This window comes from Oryza sativa, chromosome 5 (genome assembly GCF_034140825.1).
Source record: "Oryza sativa Japonica Group chromosome 5, ASM3414082v1".
Lineage (NCBI taxonomy): Eukaryota > Viridiplantae > Streptophyta > Magnoliopsida > Poales > Poaceae > Oryza > Oryza sativa.
Window position 1 is genome coordinate 27198488 of NC_089039.1, and position 18813 is coordinate 27217300.

Genomic DNA, 18813 nt, shown 5'->3' on the forward strand with positions numbered 1-18813 from the left:
GCAGAGCTGCAAGCGCGTCAGATCTCACGGTGTGAAAAAAGCTAGCGGCGTTGTTCAGACGGCTCGTGCCCATGAAAACTGAACATTTTGGGATCCAAAAAAACCTGCCTTTGCTTCGCCGAAGTCAAACAGCAAGGATGGCAATACTCTCCTGGATTTTTCACATTTTGGTCCTTTTAAAAAAATTATTTCGTAAATAGACCCCAAGAAAAACTTCTTCTAAAAATGGTCCTTTTTGGGCGCCAGAGTGGCTGGCGCCGTCGTTCAACAGGATGGTGCCAGCCTCTTTGACGCCGTCCCCCTGCCGACGTGGCGGGGCGATGCTGAGGTGGCTAGGGGGAGTGCGTCAGAGTGGCTGGCGCCACCCCCCGAAATTTTTTATTCTTGTTTTATTTGTTTGATATTTTTTTCACGCTTAGGGACACACAAAAACCAACCATAGAAAAATTGAACTCAAATGAACGTAATATGTGACATGTAGAATTTTTCCTCTCCTCTCCTCTCCTCTCTCTCCGAACTAGTGCAGAGGAGAGAGATGTGCAACTTTTTTATTTTTATTTTATTTTTTGATATTTTTTTCACACTTAGGAACTCACAGGAACCAACCATATAAAAAATAAACTCAAACGGACGAAATATATAACATGTGGAATTTTCCAAAGCTCTACCGAAAAACTTCTCTCCTCGAAAATACAATCTTGCAAGCGGAATTTGGAGGTTTTAATATCGCCGAACCCGGCGAAGCAGGGAGAATCGGATGTAACTTTTTCTGTAGATGTCCGTGCATATATTACTTGCCTGATTCCGAGTCCGTATGAGAAAGTTACGCCTATTTTAATAGATGACATATTTTGTCCGTTTCGGTAGAGTTTTGGAAAATTCTACATGTCACATATTTTGTCCGTTTGAGTTTATTTTTTATACGGTTGGTTCCTATGTTCTCCTAAGTATAAAAAAAATATCAAAAAAATAAAATAAAAATAAAAAATTGCATCTCTATGTACTGTTTAACTTATATATGTCATTTCATGTGGTTATATTTTGAATTAGATTAAGTAATTTCATATAGTGGTAGAGTGCATTATGTTTAACATGCTGATCAAAGGGTTTTATTAAAAGAGTTATGGTCTAATTTTAGTGAAGGTGCAAAGTAGATTAAGTGGTATGCTAGATATTTTCAGACTAAGTGGTAGTTCGAGTTTAAATTTTTTTTGTGGTTTGTTGTATCGTGATCCTGAGTGTGAAAAAACATCCGAAAAAATAAAATAAAAATGACACCGTTGCAACTCCATACAGAGAAACAGGAATGGAGGCGGCGGCGCCAGCCATGCTGGCGCCCTCCTCCCTGGGGCGGCGCCAGCATGGCTGGCGCCCTCCTCCTGCCACGTCGGTTCGCGTGCGCCACGGTGGCAGGAGGACGACGCCAGAGAGGCTGGCGCCGTCCCGCTCTGGCGCCCCAAAAAGGACCATTTCTGGGATAAGTTTTTTCAGGGGTCTATTTGCGAAATAAGTTTTTTAAAAGCACCAAAATGTGAAAAATCCAGCAATACTCTCACCACTACAGGTCAACCTTTCATTACAGTTTCTTGTTTCTTAGAGCAAGTTTAATAGTATAGCCCACTACTAGCTCCAATTTATCTATAGCCGATCTAATAGCCAATTCATACAATAGTTGCTTACTACACTATTAACATATGATCTCACATGTCATATACACATTGCGTCTTGGAGTCCTTCCTACAGCTGGCTACAGATCTGTAGCCCGCTACTCTTCTCTCTCATCTTTTATCTCATTAAAATATCTCATCTTTTATCTTATTAAAATATGTTTATAGCTGGCTAATAGCCTTGCTATTGTACCTGCTCTTACGGTACAGGACATCAAGGCTCATCAACCAATGATTGCATCGAAGTATTTTCTTGTAGAAAAATTCCTTCCAGTCCCAGTGCAATTCCATTGGGCATTCCACTTGTTTAATCCACTATTGCGCCTGTTACAATCATGCCAAAAGTTGAAGGGCCCCTTTTCGTTACACCGGCTCCAGCTCTGTAGCAGGTCAACCGCTCTGAAAGAAGAACTCGTTTCAACTGGTCTTATCCAAGTGCACAAGAACTCAGTTTGCCATTTGACCAAAAGCAGATGTGCAGGCATGAACGCGAAAACTTTGCAGTTGACGAGTGATGGATCGGACAGGGATACGAGAGATCGGCCATTGTGCGTCCGGTTTGATCTGCGAGATCGGTAGGGATGAGCAGATAAGAAAGTGATGGACACGAGCTCTGAAAGTAGTATGAACCGTGTGTACGGACAAGTGACACCAATGCCAGCAGAGTGCCACTTTGGACGATCTGTTCCATCCTTTTTGCCGTTTAGCACTGCATTTCACCGATCATTGGTGATCACTCTCTGAATTGTGCTGTGGTTTCAGCTTCGTTTTCAGCTCGGATTTTCGACCGTGAATTCTTGGTTTATTTCTTGTGGCTCGCAAGAGCAGAAGGTACATATGCTGTGTACTTGTGTTATGCCTCACTCTGATCTCTGACGAAGGTGAGCTGAAAGATTATGCTTTTGAGGGATTTGTCAACATCTGTTGCTTGACAACGATGCGCAGTCGACGAAAAATGTCTGCGTGCTTTACTTGGTGTTTCAGATACTGGCAGAGTCAACGTCCGAGTTATTCTTATTCTGAAATAAAGGGGGTCAACAGCCGTCCCAAAAAGAGGAGGTACAGGGAAAAGGGCACCTCGAACTTCAGTCTTTAGGCAATGGATGTTGACTTTTGATGAGGCTGCAGATATAGTTTATTCGATGAAGAAGTTGACCAAAGTGAAAAGATGCCATTTGATATTGTATATCTACGTTCTTTAGGGGAATAATTGTATCAGCATCAATGTGATTGTGGGTGATCATTTGATTGACGAAACAGGAATGCAGTAGAGAAGCGTATACATGGGCTTTTGGCCAACTCCACCAAAATCTTTCATCCAATCGTAATTCTGAATTGATTCCGGCCAGTCGCACTGGCATTAAACCGTTGTCACATTGGGATGTTGGATAAGGCAGTTGGCTAACCACTCACACTCAGCGTCTCTACCTCTGAAGATCAAGTGTTTTTCTCTTCTTGAGATGAGTAATCAAGTAACTGATTTTGTCAGATTGGTGGTGCTAAGCACTGTATCTTGTTCGGTGGAAGCAGTTATTGCCTTACACTGAAGGTCAATAGTCGATAGAAAGTTCGCATAACAAGTGGGCGTATAGGATTAGGGGTGAAATCGAGCCGAGCCGAGCCAAACCGAGCCGAGCCAGACTTGGCTCGGCTCGTGAAAGCTTGACAAAGAATAGGCTCGGCTTGATTAATGAAACGAGCTAAAATAGCGGCTCGGCTCGGCTCGTTTCAAAGCTCGAGCTAGCTTGGTTCAGATACAGGCAGCGAGGCGATGGATGGCATCGACACCGTAGGGGAGGGAGGCGGTGGACCGGTGGCGCTGGGGATGGAGGCGGTAGACCGGCGGTGTTGGCCGCTGGGGATGGAGGCGACGCCGTTGGGGAGCAAGGCCGCGGCGCAGCCACACAGGGGAGGGAGATGGTGGGCTGTCGGCGCTGGGATGGAGGCGGCGCCATAGGGGAGGGAGGCAGCAGACCGGCGGTGTAGCGGAGGGAAGAGGCGCCGCAGGGGAGGCAGGAGACGACACAGCGCAGTGCCTCGATGTCCTCACTCCCTCAGTTCCTCATGCAGTCGCGGCGCGACTTCGTGTTGAAGGAGGCGGGCGGACTCGTTGAAAGGCTTCAGTGGCGGACTCGCTGTCTCGCGTGGTGGGAAGGGGAGAAGAACGGCTGCCTATGCGTGGGGTGGGTGGGAGATTGGGGGAATAGGTTAGGGACTTAGGATTTTTGATGGGCCTTGGGCCACACCAGCGACAATAATGGGCTAGGCCATTTTTATGCAAAAGCTTGACGAGCTGAACGAGCGGCTTGCAAGCTAGCTTGGGCGCGGCTTGATTTAGAAACGAGCTGCGCAGGCGGCTTGAGCTCGGCTTGTTTAGGTTTCAAGCCGAGCCGAGCTTTTGCGAGCTCGAGCCAAGCCCGAGCCTGCTCACGAGCCCAAGCTTTTTTGTCCACCCCTATATAGGATAGTAGGATGAACTTTTGACTGTGGAATGCTGGAGATATCATGATCTTTTTCCCTTTTTTACCAAGGATATTTCACAAGAACAGTCCGTGCTTAAACAAGTGGAACATTGTCTCTTAGTAGTCCATAATTTGACAATTACAGTATAAACTGATTTCATTATATTTAACACAAGATGTAGACTCAATAATCCATATTGAATTTTGACTGTTTTGAAAAAAAAATTCTTATGAAGTCCCCACGTTCCAAAGTCCAAAAAGAACAGCGTATCTGACGGGTTAATGAAATAAAAAGTTGCATTAACCGCAAAAAAGGAAAAAAAAAGAGAAAAGGGGAGGCGCTGCCAAAAGTACTGTGCCGGACTAGTTTGAGGTTGAGAAAAATTTAAGAAATGCCATTAACAATCACATAATTCCAAGAAATGCTATCAACAAGTACGAGTTACATAAAATATCATTGTATAAGCGTATTTGTCACAAAAATGGTATCGCCGCTAGGGATCTGTTAGCAGCTTTCCTTTAGTGATATAGGATAAACAATACATTTAACGTCACAGGATGGACGGAACCCTAACGACGATAGTATTTTTGGGACAAAATCATTTGTACGATGATATTTTATTAAACTTGCACTCGTCGATGACATTTCTTTAGATTTGGGTGTTTGTCAATGGTTTTTCTTGGATTTTTCTCTACAAAATTATGTGGTGACGCTAGTAAAATGTGCCACCACAGAATCTCCCATATGGGCTCTCATCTAACTGGGCCACCGTCTCTTAGCAACTTGGGCTCTCTATTGGGCTTTCGCGTCGCCTTGATATTGTAGAGCCTTCGCGGACTCCGGTTCCGGATTGCTCTGCGAAGCCGAGCCCTCACAGATAGAGAAGAAACCCTCGCTTCGCCGCTTCGCCGGCGCGGCTGGCCGGCCGCCACCGGCGATAACCTCGCCGCCGACGACTCCGCATCCGCTTCCGCCGCAGTCCGCCGCACCCGGTACGCTCCCCTTCCTCCCTCCCTCTCTCTTTTTTTTGGCGGCTCCTCGGACTGAGGCCGCACAAAACCCTAGCGATTCCGCGATTTTTCTTCGTAGTGCTGTTCTGAATCGGTTTGGTTTGGGGGTGATGCTGCTCCAGGTGGGGAATGGCTTCGGCGGTGGAGCGGAGGGAGCATTCCCGGAGGTCGGGGCGCTCGAGGTCGCGCTCGCCGGCGAGGGACCGGGGCTCGCCGCCGCGCAGGAGGGAGAGGTCGCCGGCTGCGAGGAGTCGGTCGCCTAGGAGGAGGTCTCCTGTTAAGTCTACTAGCTCACATAGGGAGAGGTCGCCTGTTCGGAGGAATGGCTCACCTAGGAGGTCTCCTGTTAGGAGTATTGGGAGGTCGCCACAAAGAGATAGGGTGAAGGAGCAGGTCAGGTCACCGAAACAGTCATGGTCACGGTCTCCGTCACCTGCCAGGAAACGGGAGTCTTGGTCGCCATCGCCGCAGAGCAAACGGCTGAGAAGGGCTCAGAGTGAGCGGGAAGGTGCAGATGCTACTGAGGGTGACCGCCGGAAGACCACCAGGGAGCGTGATGAGGGAAAGGATGTGTCAAGGGATAGAAAGGCTGAGAGGGAGGAGGGCTCTTTTAAGGACAGGAAACTGGATTGCGATGATGATAGGGATCACTCAAGAGATAGAAGGTCTGATCGGTCGGGTGCTTCAAGGGAGACATGGTCAAGCCGAGATTATGAAGGGCGTGATTCAAGGGGTAGAAGGTCTGATGGGGATGATCAAAAAGGCATTTGCAGGGAGCAAAGGGCAGATCATGATGATAGAAAGGATTCTGCAAGAGAGAGAAGGGCAGACCGGGATGAGAGCAATGGTGAATCAGGGAGATCATCTAGGCGTGGGCGATCAGTGTCTCCAGAAGAGCATAGGCATAGGGGTAGACATGAATCCCAATCCCACCAGTCACCGAGGTCATCTAGAAGTGCAGCACGTGGTGAGGTGTGTAATGATATCTGACCCTTTTCTTATACATATCCACCTGTTAGTTGGCATACTATGTTCTTTTGTTTCATGTTTGTCCCTTGTTGCTGTTCTTTGTCTGATAACCTGCACCCAAATGAATAGAAAGTGAAAAAAATTATGCCTTGTTATCAGCATTGTTGACACTAAACTTGTGGGTCTGTATTCCATGTAAACCCTTCTTGCTTCAGAGTTCAGATTCTAGAGGATATAATTAGTTACCCGCTATCCTTTTCATTTCATACTAATGTGGTTTCTTTTCATGTTTGCTATCATATGTGGCCCGTAAGTTGCAACCTAAACTTTGTATTTGATTTGTTTCAGGACTTCATGCCATATGACTTCTTTGTGCAGGGACATTCTGATTGGAAGAAGTTTAGGCCAGGCTTGCCGGAATATTTGCCTGAAATGGACCGAATGTTTGAGGGTGTTGCTGTGGATGGTTCCGCATCGTTTGTGGCCACTGCCGAGGAGCCTATAGAGTGTGATAGCTCTGACGAAGCGGATGGTGATGAGCAAGAGGACGAGCTGACCCCTCTTAGTGTTGGCAACAAAAGGACGAGTCCAAGTAAAAAGTCCAAGAGTCCAGCAGTGAGGGCAATGGTTAGCAACATGAGGGAGTACAATGACCTTCAAAGGAGCAAAATCAGCCTAATGCAATCCATGTTGCAAGTTATGCAGGATGTCGCCGAAGCCAAACGGAAAGCCGCCGAAGCCGAAAGGAGAGCCGCGGAAGCCCATATGATAGCCGCCGAAGCTCAAGCCAACGCTCATGAGATGAAGATTAAAAAGGTACTCGAGATGGCCGGAGTGTGGGGTCACTCCAGAAGGAAGCCCAAAGCTGTTCATGGGCGTGGTCAACATTACCCAGAATGGTAGCGCGATGGATGCATTCATTCACACCTGTCCAGCAGGAAGGATGCTCATCATCAAGAAATATGTTGAGGTCGACAACTAGTCCATCTCATGTTCTGTTGTGTCATTAATTTTAAGTTCATGTATTATTGTCTGTTTGTTCAATCCTGTGTATGATTATGTATGTGTGTACTATGGTTGTGATGTCTGTTATATGAACATTGTTATGGTACTAAGTGTGATGCACTTTTAATACATTGCTGATTTGAACTATGTGCTGCATGGCTGAGATTTATTTGCAAATGTTTTGTTATTCTTTACTAACATAACTCATTGTTTGCTTTGACAGGATGCAGGGCAGTCGTTGTCGTCATCATTCTCGTCGCGGTCGTCGTTATTCTCGTCATTCTCGTCGTGGTCGTTGTCAGCATCCCACAATCGTCGTGCTCGAAGACAGCGCATGGATGAAGACTTAAACAAGATGATGTTGGACTTGTTGGACGATGATGACGAAGGTTTCTTCCACGTTATGTTTCAGTATGCCATCCACATTGACAAGCATTTGACTAGAGTGAGTATAGGCAACCTGCCTTGACTGGGTTGTAATGGGTACATAATAAGCTTGGGGATAGAAAGGCATGTTATAACATGTTTAGAATGAGTCCAACTATGTTCCTCCTCCTGCATGACCTATTGGTTCAGTCCTATGGCCTAAAATCTAGTAGCAAATCCACCTCGGTAGAAGCTCTTGCGATGTTTCTTTGGATGGTTGGCACCCCACAATCAGTTAGGCAAGCTGAGGACAGATTTGAGAGGTCCATGGGGACTGTAAGTAGCTTGTTTAACAAAGTGTTGCAGTCTGTGGTCAAGCTTGCTGTTGATGTCATAAAGCCTGTGGACCCGCAATTCAGAACAATGCACCCAAGACTGAGGAACCGTAGGTTCTATCCCTACTTCAAGGATTGCATAGGGGCTATAGATGGGACTCATGTCCCTTGCGTGGTGCCAAACAACAAGTTCATGCAGTACTTGTGCCGCAAGGGCATGACCACACAAAATGTCATGGCTGCATGTGACTTCGACATGAGGTTTACATTTGTACTATCTGGATGGGCCTGGTTCGGTACATGACATGAGAGTATTTGATGATGCACACTCAACATACAACCATGTGTTTCCACATCCTCCTACAGGTATAGTGTTGCATTGTACTTCATTTTGATTTGTTAGTTGTAGAATGTGGCACTAACTGATGTTTCTTGCTGTAGGAAAGTATTACCTTGTGGACTCCGGCTACCCTAACCGGCCAGGTTACCTTGCACCTTACAAGGGAACCAAATATCATCTACAGGAGTATCGAGACAGCCCTGAACCTCAAGGTAAGGAAGAAAAATTCAACTATGCACACTCATCTCTTAGGAATGTCATTGAAAGATCATTTGGAGTTTTGAAAATGAAGTGGCGCATGTTGGAAAAAGGTCTCTAGTTATGCTCCTAATAAACAGGCCAAAATCATAGTTGCATGCTGTGCTCTCCATAACTTCATTAGGGTTAGTGGCATACGGGATAAGCACTTTGATCGTTGTGACCGTGATGAGAACTATGTGCCCTCACAAGCTACTGCCGATCAGCCTGAGACAGAAGAAGTGTTTGATGATTGCGATCCGATGAATGCATTTCATGATTCCATTGCACTTTGTTTGGTTAACCGTTCTTGAAAGTTGTTTGTAAAGCACAAACATGGTTATGTACTGTAATGCTTGCGACTGCTGTGTATGTTTGAGAACATTTTTTCGGTTCCTATTGCATGAATAATTGTGGTTTCACTTTTTTGCTGTGATTATGTATGCCATGTTCTTGTTGTTGTATGGGAGCACCAACAGCAACAGCAGAAGCCGAAGCACTAGGTTCACTGCCAGCCCTCCCTCTGCATCTGGATGATTGTATTTTGTGAAGCAACAGCAGCTGTGGGATTGACCATCATGTTTTGTGACCTGAATACATGTGATGGTTGTCTGTGTGATTGGCATTAAGGCAGCATTAAATATGGGCAAATCTGGAATCTTGTGTTTACTGCTTGCAAACCTTTTGCCAAACCTTGTGATTCACTATAGGCCGTGTTTAGTTTCAAAGTTTTTCTTCGAACTTCCAACTTTTTCATCACATCAAAACTTTTCTATACAGACAAACTTCTAACTTTTCCATCACATCGTTTCAATTTCAACTAAACTTCTAAATTTGGCGCGAACTAAACACGGCCTATGTAACTATGTAACTGATTCTATTAGTGTCTCAGTGATCTTTATGCTTATCTAAGTAATGATTATTCATGGAAGATTTGTGAGAGCTCGTGTTGATTTGGTTTGTAAGATTAGTGATATATATTACCTATTTAATTATTTTTAATTTGAGTGAATCGCCTATTTGGTGCAATATTCAGATATATATTGCATATAAAAATATCCCTACTATTTGAACATTTTAAAAGGAAATAATTGTGTGATGGCACAGCTAGGAGAAATATATTAAATAAAAAGTCCCTACAGTTTTAGAAACATAGGGGAAGTCACTTTACATGTGGATCACAAATGCCATGTAATGTGGATCACAAATGCCATGTAAGCAATGTTCCCTACCATTTCATATCCTAGGAATCTAGCTTTTATAGCTGAAATCGTAGGGCACTTTTATTTCCCCACGAATATGTTCCCATGGAAGGTTTCCCTACGAAAAAGTGTAGGGAAACTGTTTCCCTACTAGTTTCAGGCTGTTCCCTAGCAGAAAAAACAGTAGGGGACATGGTGATGGTGAGTTCTGGTAGTGATTGACAATTACAGTATAAACTGATTTCATTATATATATTTAACATAAGATGTAGACTCAATAATCCATAATGAATTTTGACTGTTTTGAAAAAAACATTTCTTATGAAGTCCCCACGTTCCATAGTCCAAAAAGAACAGTGTATCTGACGGGTTAAGTGTCTCAAATTCTTCCTTTCCCTAGTGAAATAAAATGAAAAGTTGCATTACCCGCAAAAAAGGAAAAGAAAAAAAAAAGGAGAGGCACTGCCAAAAGTGTTGGGCTGGACTAGTTTGTGGTTGAGAAAATCCAAGAAATACCACCGACAATCAACCAAATCCAAGAAATACGATATATGAGTGTATGTTCCATAAAATATCATCGTACAAGAGGATTATCCTAGAAATGCTATAGCCATTAAGATTCTGTTAGTAGCCTCCCGTTAAATGCTATAGGATAAACAACACATCTAATGCTGCAGGATGGACTGCTAACGGAACCTTAACGGTGATGACATTTCTAGGACGAATTCACTTGTACGATGATATTTCATAGAACTCGTATTTATTGATGGTATTTTTTTTGAAATTTGGTGCTTGTCATTTCTTGGATTTTCTCTTCAAAAGGAATAAGTTCACTTTGGGTCCCTCTATTTGTCGCCCGGTCCGATTTTCGTCCCTTGACCGCAAAACCGGATACGACCCGTCCCCCAACTTACGAAAACTGGGCAAACGAGGTCCCTCTGCGGTTTTAAAGGCGGTTTTGGCTGATGTGGCACCTACATGACTTGTTTGACTAGTTCTCTGTCCCACGTGGCATTTGACGTGGCGCTTACGTGGCAATTATATCTTGAAAAAATAATAAAAACCATGGGCCCACCTATCAGCTACACACAAAAAAATAATTTTAAAATAGCGGGGCCCACAAGTCAGATAATAAAAAGGTGGGGCCCACATGGGCCCCACATGTCATCCTCAGCCCCACCTTCTTTCTCCTCTATCCACATCTCCCTCTCTTCAGCTCTCTTTCTCCCCTCTCTCTCGCGGTGGAGAGGCAGTGGTGCTCGGCGCGCGGCGGCCGGCAGGAGAGGAAGGGGTGGTGGGAGGTGGCCCTGGCTGCCGCAGTCGTTGAGCCCACGGGCGTCGCGCTCTGCAGGCGAGCGTGTGCAGAGGAGCGTTGACTCGGCGGTGGGGGGAGCGGCCGCGGCGTCGTCGTCAGGTGCGTCGCTGTCCGCGGTAGCGCCGCCGAGGCGGGCGGAGCTGCCGGGTGCCGTGGCTGCTGCAGTTGGCCGACTTCCTCCACCGATGGGGTGTCGACAGCCGGGCGGGCGCGGTCCTCTCTTGCGTCGGCACGGCGGGAGCGGGAGCGGGAGCGGCAACAGGGGAACCGCCTTACCCCGAGCGGCCACGGCGAGTCAGGGAGGTGGGCGGCGCCACCGGTCGCCGGGCTGCGGTGGCGGCTGGGGTCGTGTCGTCGGTGGGCGCGGGCGGCGAGAATGCGGTGGAACATGGGGTGGAGGAAAAGGGGGAGAGAATGACATGTGGGCCCACGTGGGCCCCACCTTTTTTATAATTTCTGTGTAAAACTGACATGTGGGTCCCACAAGGTTTATTTATTTTTCAGGTTTAATTGCCACGTCAATGTCACGTGGGACGGAGACCTAGTCAAACAAGCCACGTAGGCACCACGTCATCCAAAATCACCGAGGGACCTTGTTTGCCCGGTTTCGTAAGTTGGGGGATGGGTAGTACCCGGTTTTGCGGTCAAGGGACGAAAATCGGACGGGGCGACAAATAGAGGGACCCAAAGTGAACTTTTTCCTCTTCAAAATTATGGGGGTGGGAATAAGTTCATCTTAGGTCCCTTAACTTGTCAACGAATCCGATTTTCATCCTTCAACCATAAAACCAGGTACAATGGGTCCCTGAACTATCAAAACCGGTGCGGATTAGGTCCCTCGGCGGTTTCGATGGCGGTTTTGGCTGACGTGGCGTCTACGTGGCTAGTTTAACTCGGTCTTCATCTGATGTGGCATTGACGTGGCGCTTACGTGGCAATTTGATCCAGAAAAAAAATAAAACCTATGGGACCCACGTGTCAGTTTCACACAAAAGAATAAAAAACAATGGGACCCATGTGGGCCCCACATGTCAGGCTAACTCACCCCTTCCCATCTTCCTCCTCTCCCCAGCTCCCCTCTCTTCATCTCTCTTGCGCCAGATGCGGATGGGATGGGCACCAAAGGCGGCCGGGCTGGTCCTCGGCGGTGACGGAGGGCAGCACAGGCGCCTCCCCCCACTCGACCGCGCCGCTGCGGAGCTCCACCCGAACGGCGACGTAGGACACGGTCTCCAGCCGCGACGACGCGATGGTGAAGGGCGCGGCCAGGGGCACGTTCAGCGGCCGCGCCTCGGCCGCCACCACGTCAACGGAGAAAGTCTCCTTGAGGGCATCGGACCCGAACGCCTCCGCCGGCGCGGGCGGTGTCGGTGACGGCGAGACGGCGCGGAGGCGGGTAGCGCCGGCGGGTGGTTGCTGCCTGCTCACCCCCGCCGCCGGTGCCGGGCGATTGCAGCAAGGTAAAGGGAGGAGGAAGCTGCCGCTGGCAACAGGGAGGGACGGCGCAGTCGCTGGACCTCCTGCTGATCCAGTTCCTGATGCCCGACAACGACGCGTGCCGGCAGGCGGAGGAGCAGACCCGGCGGCTGGCGTGGGACCCGCAATTGGTGCCGGTGCTCGTGGATACAAAGCAGCGGTGGAGCTGGTGGTTCATGGCCGTTGCCCTCTCGATCTTCACGGCCTTCCATGTACGGTGAGGGGGCGCAGCAGCTCGTTGTCCAGCTCTCCGTCTTCTAGGCCATCGTCTGGCTCACACTGCTGCTGTTCGTGCTCGAGGTCAGGAAGGCCGCCATCGGGATGTACGTCGACGGCACCTCGTCCTCCGACGAGTCGTCGTCGACGACGACGACGCCGGCCAGCAAGGACGTCGAGGCCAGCGCCGGCGCCGCATCCACGGTCGTCGTCGTCGTCGCGGCGAGCGGCAAGCCGGAAGCAGAAGAGGAGGGGTGATTTTGACTGACATGTGGGGTCACGTGGACCCCGCCATTCTTTTATTAATTTGTGTGTGAAACTGATATTTAGGTCCCACGGAATTTATTATTTTTCCGGATCAAATTGCCACATCAGTGCCACGTCAGATCGTGATCGAGTCAAATTAGCCACGTAGGTGCCACGTCAGCCAAAACCACCATCGAAACCGCCGAGGGACCTAATATGCATCGGTTTTGATAGTTCAGGGACCCATAGTATCTGGTTTTACGGTTGAAGGACGAAAATCGGATTCCTTGACAAGTTAAGGGACCCTAGATGAACTTATTCCCTATGGGCCACCACAGAGTCTTCCATATGGGCCCTCATCTAACTGGGCCGCCGTCGCTTAGCAACTTGGGCTCTCTATTGGGCTTTCGCGGTCGTCTTGATATTGTACAGCCTTCCCGGACTCCGCCTCCGGTTCCGGATTGTTCTCTGAAGCCGAGCCCTCACAGAGAAGAAACCCTCGGTTCGCGGTCGCCGCTGGCCGGTCGCCACCGGCGATAACCTCGCCGCCGACGACTCCGCATCCGCTTCCGCCGCACCCGGTACGCTCCCCTTCCTCCCTCCCTCCCTCCCTCTTTTTTTTTTTGGCGGCTCCTCGGACTGAGGCCGCACAAAACCCTAGCGATTCCGCGATTTTTCTTCGTAGTGCTGTTCTGAATCGGTTTGGTTTGGGGGTGATGCTGCTCCAGGTGGGGAATGGCTTCGGCGGTGGAGCGGAGGGAGCATTCGCGGAGGTCGGGGCGCTCGAGGTCGCGCTCGCCGGCGAGGGACCGTGGCTCGCCGCCGCGCAGGCGGAGCCCGCCTGCTCGGAGGGAGAGGTCACCGGCTCCGAGGAGTCGCTCGCCTAGGAGGAGGTCTCCTGTTAAGACTACTAGCTCACATAGGGAGAGGTCGCCTGTTCGGAGGAATGGCTCACCTAGGAGGTCTCCTGTTAGGAGTATTGGGAGGTCGCCACAGAGAGATAGGGTGAAGGAGCAGGTCAGGTCGCCGAAACAAGCTCAGTCACGGTCACGGTCTCCGTCACCTGCCAGGAAACGGGAGTCTCGGTCGCCCTCACCACGGAGCAAACGATTGAGAAGGGCTCAGAGTGAGCGGGAAGGTGCAGATGCTACTGAGGGTGACCGTCGGAAGACCACCAGCAGGGAAGAGCGGGACTCGGGGAGGTACAGGGAGCGTGATGAGGGAAAGGATGTGTCAAGGGATAGAAAGACTGAGAGGGAGGATAGTAGGGGCTCTTTTAAGGACAGGAAACTGGATCATGATGATGATAGGGATCACTCAAGAGATAGAAGGTCTGATCGGTCGGGTGCTTCAAGGGAGACATGGTCAAGCCGAGATGATGAAAGGCGTGATTCAAGGGGTAGAAGGTCTGATGGGGATGATCGAAAAGTCAATTCCAGGGAGCAAAGGGCAGATCATGATGATAGAAGGGATTCTGCAAGAGAGAGAAGGGCAGACCGGGATGAGAGCAATGGTGAATCAGGGAGATCATCTAGGCGTGGGCGATCAGTGTCTCCAGAAGAGCATAGGCATAGGGGTAGACGTGAATCCCGCCAGTCACCGAGGTCATCTAGAAGTGCAGCACATGGTGAGGTGTGTAATGATATCTGACCCTTTTCTTATACATATCCACCTGTTAGTTGGCGTAGTGTGTTCTTTTGTTTCATGATTGTCCCTTGTTTCTGTTCTTTGTCTGATAACCTGCACCCAAATGAATAGAAGTGAAAAAAAATTACTACCTCCGTACTTGTAAAGGAAGTAGTTTAGGACAATGTTTAAGTCAAACCTTGGGAATATAAATCATGAATAACTCTCAAGTTGAGTTTGAAAATGTAAAAATTATACGAATAGATTTGTCTTGAAAAATACTTTTATAAAAGTATACATATATCACTTTTCATTAAATATTTTTATAGAAACAAGAAGTCAAAGTTATGTTTTGGAGACCGTGTCGCTGTCCAAAACGACTTCCTTTACGAGTACAGAGGGAGTACGCCTTGTTATCAGCATTGTTGACACTAAACTTGTGGGTCTGTATTCCATGTAAACCCTTCTTGCTTCAGAGTTCAGATTCTAGAGGATATAATTAGTTGCCCGCTATCCTTTTCATTTCATACCAATTTGGTTTCTTTTCATGTTTGCTATCATATATGGCCCGTTAGTTGCAACCTAAACTTTGTTTTGATTTATTTCAGGATACAAGCTCTGTAACAGATGCAGCGTCACGGTAAGCATGCAAAACTCTATATTCAATACGAATTGTAAATTTTTAGTAGAAGCATTGCTTGCAATTGTTTTCTTGTTGTATCAATGGGGCTACGCGTGTTATGGGTGTCATACCCTCTTGCTGGAATGGTTTTGAACTTTTGATGCATATCAGCATATCCGTTAAGCAACTGTAGCAGTAGTACCTAAAACAAACAAATGTATATTTGACCAGCTACATGAGCGCAATGTTTTTGTACCTGAAATTTTAGAACTGAAAATATTATATTTGATACTATTTTGGCCAGGAGTGTTGATCCTGATTCTTTGGTGAAGATGAATGCTACTGCAGAAGCTCTGGAAGCAAAAGAAAAGGTAGGGCATACTCCATGATGAAATTTAAAATAATAACAATCTTCCTTTTGTTGTGTACAGTTTATTTATATGATGCTTGCTGTTTTCGCAGATACAAAATACTTGCCATGTCAGCTTTCTTTTTATTTAACCTTTCTCTTCATTTGTCATACACTAGTATTTTAATAATTTCATTGGTGTTTTGCAGCAAAAACCATCATTTGAATTGTCTGGAAAGCTTGCTGAGGAGACTAACAGAGTTGCAGGTGCTGTTTTGAAGCCCTATATCTTTCTTTTTGGTCATGAACCTAAATGTTACACTTTACATTAATGTTTGTTTAACCACCAATGAGAATTTGTAATTCCTTGTTCTTTGCTGTATTGCATTGTCCTCAGAGTTTGCAATTTACTTCCATTTCAGGTGTAAATCTGTTGCATTCAGAACCTCCAGAGGCTCGCAAGTCAGATATTAGATGGAGACTCTACGTCTTCAAGGGTGGTGAACCACTCGAAGGTAGTTATTCTTGACTTGTTACTCTATATATGAAGCTAACTTTTTTCCTTTTGTCATGCTATCTGTTCGAGTTAATAGTTTTTAATAAATAGAAGAAAAAAACATTTTTTGGATTTGCCAGTCTGTAGAGGCATGTTCTTGTCTAGTTCAACAGCTGTTTCTCTATTTCCCTTCCCAACATGGCCAAACCAAAAGTAGGTTCTGTTAAAAGCAGTAAGCTTAACTGACTGTGATGAAGCGAGTATGGAACATAAAAACATTTTCGAACTAGCTTAATTTCGGAGAGTTTTGGAACGAACCATTTAACGTGAGCAAAGGCACTAACGAGTGGGTCACTATGATATGAGCTTGCATTGAATCAGTATCATTATTTACATTTTCCCCGGGGAGTAAAAGGGCTCTTTCTTTTCTAGAGTAAGGTCGATATGTGTACACGGCACAGCCACCCAAGTTAAATGCATGCGTGTGTGCACGTGCCTAACTAGAGTGGAGGTCTAGATCTCATAAAAGGTGTTCACATGCTTTGAGAACTAAACATGCCCTTATCTGTGGCTTAGTTGTCTAGCCCTGGGGAAAGGAAAGAGAACCTTTGTTCAATCGATGGATCAAACACAGGACCATTGGTTTGTAATAATGAAGCCTGCCTAGTGCTTTGCTATTGTTCAGTTCCTTACGATACACTGGCTTGTGAATATATCCAATGATACTGTTTGAGCATTGGTATTGTATGGATAGCTCACTAGTTTTAGTTTTGAACGGAAGTGAAATAACTGAAGTAATGAAGTTTATTGTGATGAACAGCAAGTTAAAGGTTGGGCATTATAGTGGTATAAATTAAATGTGTACGGTGGTAAAAAAATTCACGTGCTTACATTAGTGATTAAATACTTCAGTTTTGCTCTTCTTGTTTGACTGTGTCTTGTGATGCTATCTTGATTGAACAGAACCATTATATGTTCACCGGATGAGCAGCTACCTTTTTGGAAGGGAACGGAAAGTTGCAGACATCCCCACAGATCATCCCTCCTGCAGTAAGCAACATGCAGTTCTTCAATATAGGTAAGCATAGCAATCTTATTGTTTTTTGCCTTTACTAGCATATTGCCTGTGCGTGGCAACAGGATTTTAAATAAAGAAAATTATCATTAACTCATTATTATCATCATTTTCTGTGTATATCGCCCCTTAATTTATGTATATATTTGTTACTGACATGTGCACTGTCCTATTTTCTTCTCACAAAAAGTAGGAAGTTGGTGGTAGGGGTGGTTGACATGTAGGCCCCCCTTTTCTATTCCAAAAAAACTAGGGAGCTGGTGGTGGGGTGGTGGCAGATTCACCACTCACCATCACCACTGCTCCCTTTTAAAAGGAGTATAGATTGAGAAATAATATTGTGATTCACTCATCTCTTTGCCTTTTCAGACTTGTAGAGAAGGAGCAGCCAGATGGCATGATGTCAAAGCAAGTGAGGTACTCCTTGCTAGTAACGCATATATTTTTTTTAATAACAAGTACTAATAATTCATGATTATCTTAGTTCTGTATGCTAGTCTAGATTATGATGTTTTTTGCTGCTTTGTTTGATAGGCCTTATCTGATGGATCTTGGTAGTACCAATGGAACTTTCATTAATGTAAGTCCTCCAGTGATACTTTTACTACTAATCAGATACACTAGTCGCATTTCTAATAATATTTTCTACCCAGTCAATATTTATGTTTTGATTTTTTTTTCAGGAGAATCGTATTGAGCCCAGCCGTTATTATGAACTCTTTGAAAAGGATACCATTAAGTTTGGCAATAGTAGGTATGATCAATTAAAGAAAGCATCACTTTTTTGTTTATTTGTATATTGCTCAATGTATATGTATCTTTGGTATGTGATGACTTAAATTAACAACTTATTATGAAAGTGACAGTCTGGCTTTTGGCATTCTCTTTAATTAGAGCTTTTATTTTGATTTGTGGTACTCTTGGGATAAACATTTTTTCTCCAATAATCTAAGTAATATCTTTGTAAACTACGCCTAATTGTTTTTCTCAATACAATTTCCAAATGAATCTTTAGGTGGTATATTAATGTTTATAAATATCAAGGAATCTCAAAATGTCTACATTATGGAAACATAATTTTCCTTTATGGAGCCTTGACTTGCAAGCTCAATCATGTATAAATGTATAACATATGTTCGGAGCTGTGGAGATTTTGAAGTTTGCACACAGTGCCCCTTCCTAGTTCATACGGTTTTCATCCTTCAGAAGCCTCATCTTTTTGTTCTTAGATGGATGGTACTATTTCTAATCCATATTTAGGGCCCTTTTGAGTCTAGTTGCCCAAAAGTAAATATAATATAATGATGATCAGCCTCTGCTTCTATATGCCTCCTTACTAACCCCGTTCATCTAAAATCTGACAAATGTTTTATTGTTTTTTTTGCAGCCGGGAGTATGTTTTGCTTCATGAAAACTCGAAAGATTGAGGATTGAAATTGCTGGAAACTTTGCTCCATTGTTACCTGAGATTTTGACGTCCCTCTGCTGCTTGTTGTTTGTACTATGGTTTCAGTCGCCTGAATATTTTTCAAGAATGCCTGAAGGAACATGGCAGAGGCCGGTAATCTTCCGTTACATTTATAGGATTCTAGAGCCTAGACTTGTTTTATTATCCAGTGGTTGATCTAGTACCGCTACTGACTTCATGGTTTTGTCAAATATAATGTCATATTGTCACTGCCATATCATAATTATAATCTGCAATTTGTGACTAGTGAAATGTTGGCACTCTAATCTATTTGAAGTCTGAGAATCTTGACACGAGATGAGCAATAATCTGATATAGCCAAGCACTGAA

At 45.7% G+C, this 18813-nt stretch overlaps 3 protein-coding genes and 1 pseudogene across 3 annotated transcripts; all 4 read left to right on the forward strand.

The window, feature by feature from the left end:
* Positions 1-4977: 4977 nt before the first annotated feature.
* LOC4339498 (uncharacterized) lies at positions 4978-7653 on the forward strand. Its single transcript, XM_015784339.3, has 4 exons — positions 4978-5122; positions 5263-6112; positions 6488-7079; positions 7338-7653. Exons 2-3 carry the CDS (start codon positions 5270-5272, stop codon positions 7010-7012), a joined length of 1368 nt encoding a protein of 455 aa, XP_015639825.1. The 5' UTR covers positions 4978-5122; positions 5263-5269; the 3' UTR covers positions 7013-7079; positions 7338-7653.
* LOC136356502 (protein ALP1-like) lies at positions 7634-8814 on the forward strand (annotated as a pseudogene).
* Positions 8815-12318: 3504 nt separating this feature from the next.
* On the forward strand, positions 12319-12970 carry LOC136356503 (probable auxin efflux carrier component 5a). Its single transcript, XM_066310507.1, has 2 exons — positions 12319-12602; positions 12691-12970. The coding sequence occupies exons 1-2, from the start codon at positions 12448-12450 to the stop codon at positions 12857-12859; spliced, it is 324 nt and encodes a 107-aa protein (XP_066166604.1). The 5' UTR covers positions 12319-12447; the 3' UTR covers positions 12860-12970.
* Positions 12971-13299: 329 nt separating this feature from the next.
* LOC4339499 (FHA domain-containing protein DDL) lies at positions 13300-18729 on the forward strand. Its single transcript, XM_015784338.3, has 11 exons — positions 13300-13428; positions 13576-14479; positions 15082-15113; positions 15400-15466; positions 15654-15711; positions 15867-15959; positions 16904-17018; positions 17385-17432; positions 17550-17595; positions 17699-17769; positions 18403-18729. Exons 2-11 carry the CDS (start codon positions 13583-13585, stop codon positions 18440-18442), a joined length of 1467 nt encoding a protein of 488 aa, XP_015639824.1. The 5' UTR covers positions 13300-13428; positions 13576-13582; the 3' UTR covers positions 18443-18729.
* The last annotated feature ends 84 nt before the right edge of the window (positions 18730-18813 follow it).

What these genes read in the sequence shown, in the direction of transcription:
- LOC4339498 (XM_015784339.3), top strand. Translation starts at nt 5,270, where the DNA reads ATGGCTTCGGCGGTGGAGCGGAGGGAGCATTCCCGGAGGTCGGGGCGC. An exon ending in GAAGTGCAGCACGTGGTGAG is followed by an intron (nt 6,113 to 6,487) that starts GTGTGTAATGAT and finishes TTCTTTGTGCAG; the next exon opens with GGACATTCTGATTGGAAGAA.
- LOC136356503 (XM_066310507.1), top strand. Translation starts at nt 12,448, where the DNA reads ATGCCCGACAACGACGCGTGCCGGCAGGCGGAGGAGCAGACCCGGCGG. An exon ending in TTCACGGCCTTCCATGTACG is followed by an intron (nt 12,603 to 12,690) that starts GTGAGGGGGCGC and finishes GCTCGAGGTCAG; the next exon opens with GAAGGCCGCCATCGGGATGT.
- LOC4339499 (XM_015784338.3), top strand. Translation starts at nt 13,583, where the DNA reads ATGGCTTCGGCGGTGGAGCGGAGGGAGCATTCGCGGAGGTCGGGGCGC. An exon ending in GGGTGGTGAACCACTCGAAG is followed by an intron (nt 15,960 to 16,903) that starts GTAGTTATTCTT and finishes TTGATTGAACAG; the next exon opens with AACCATTATATGTTCACCGG. An exon ending in CCAATGGAACTTTCATTAAT is followed by an intron (nt 17,596 to 17,698) that starts GTAAGTCCTCCA and finishes TTTTTTTTTCAG; the next exon opens with GAGAATCGTATTGAGCCCAG.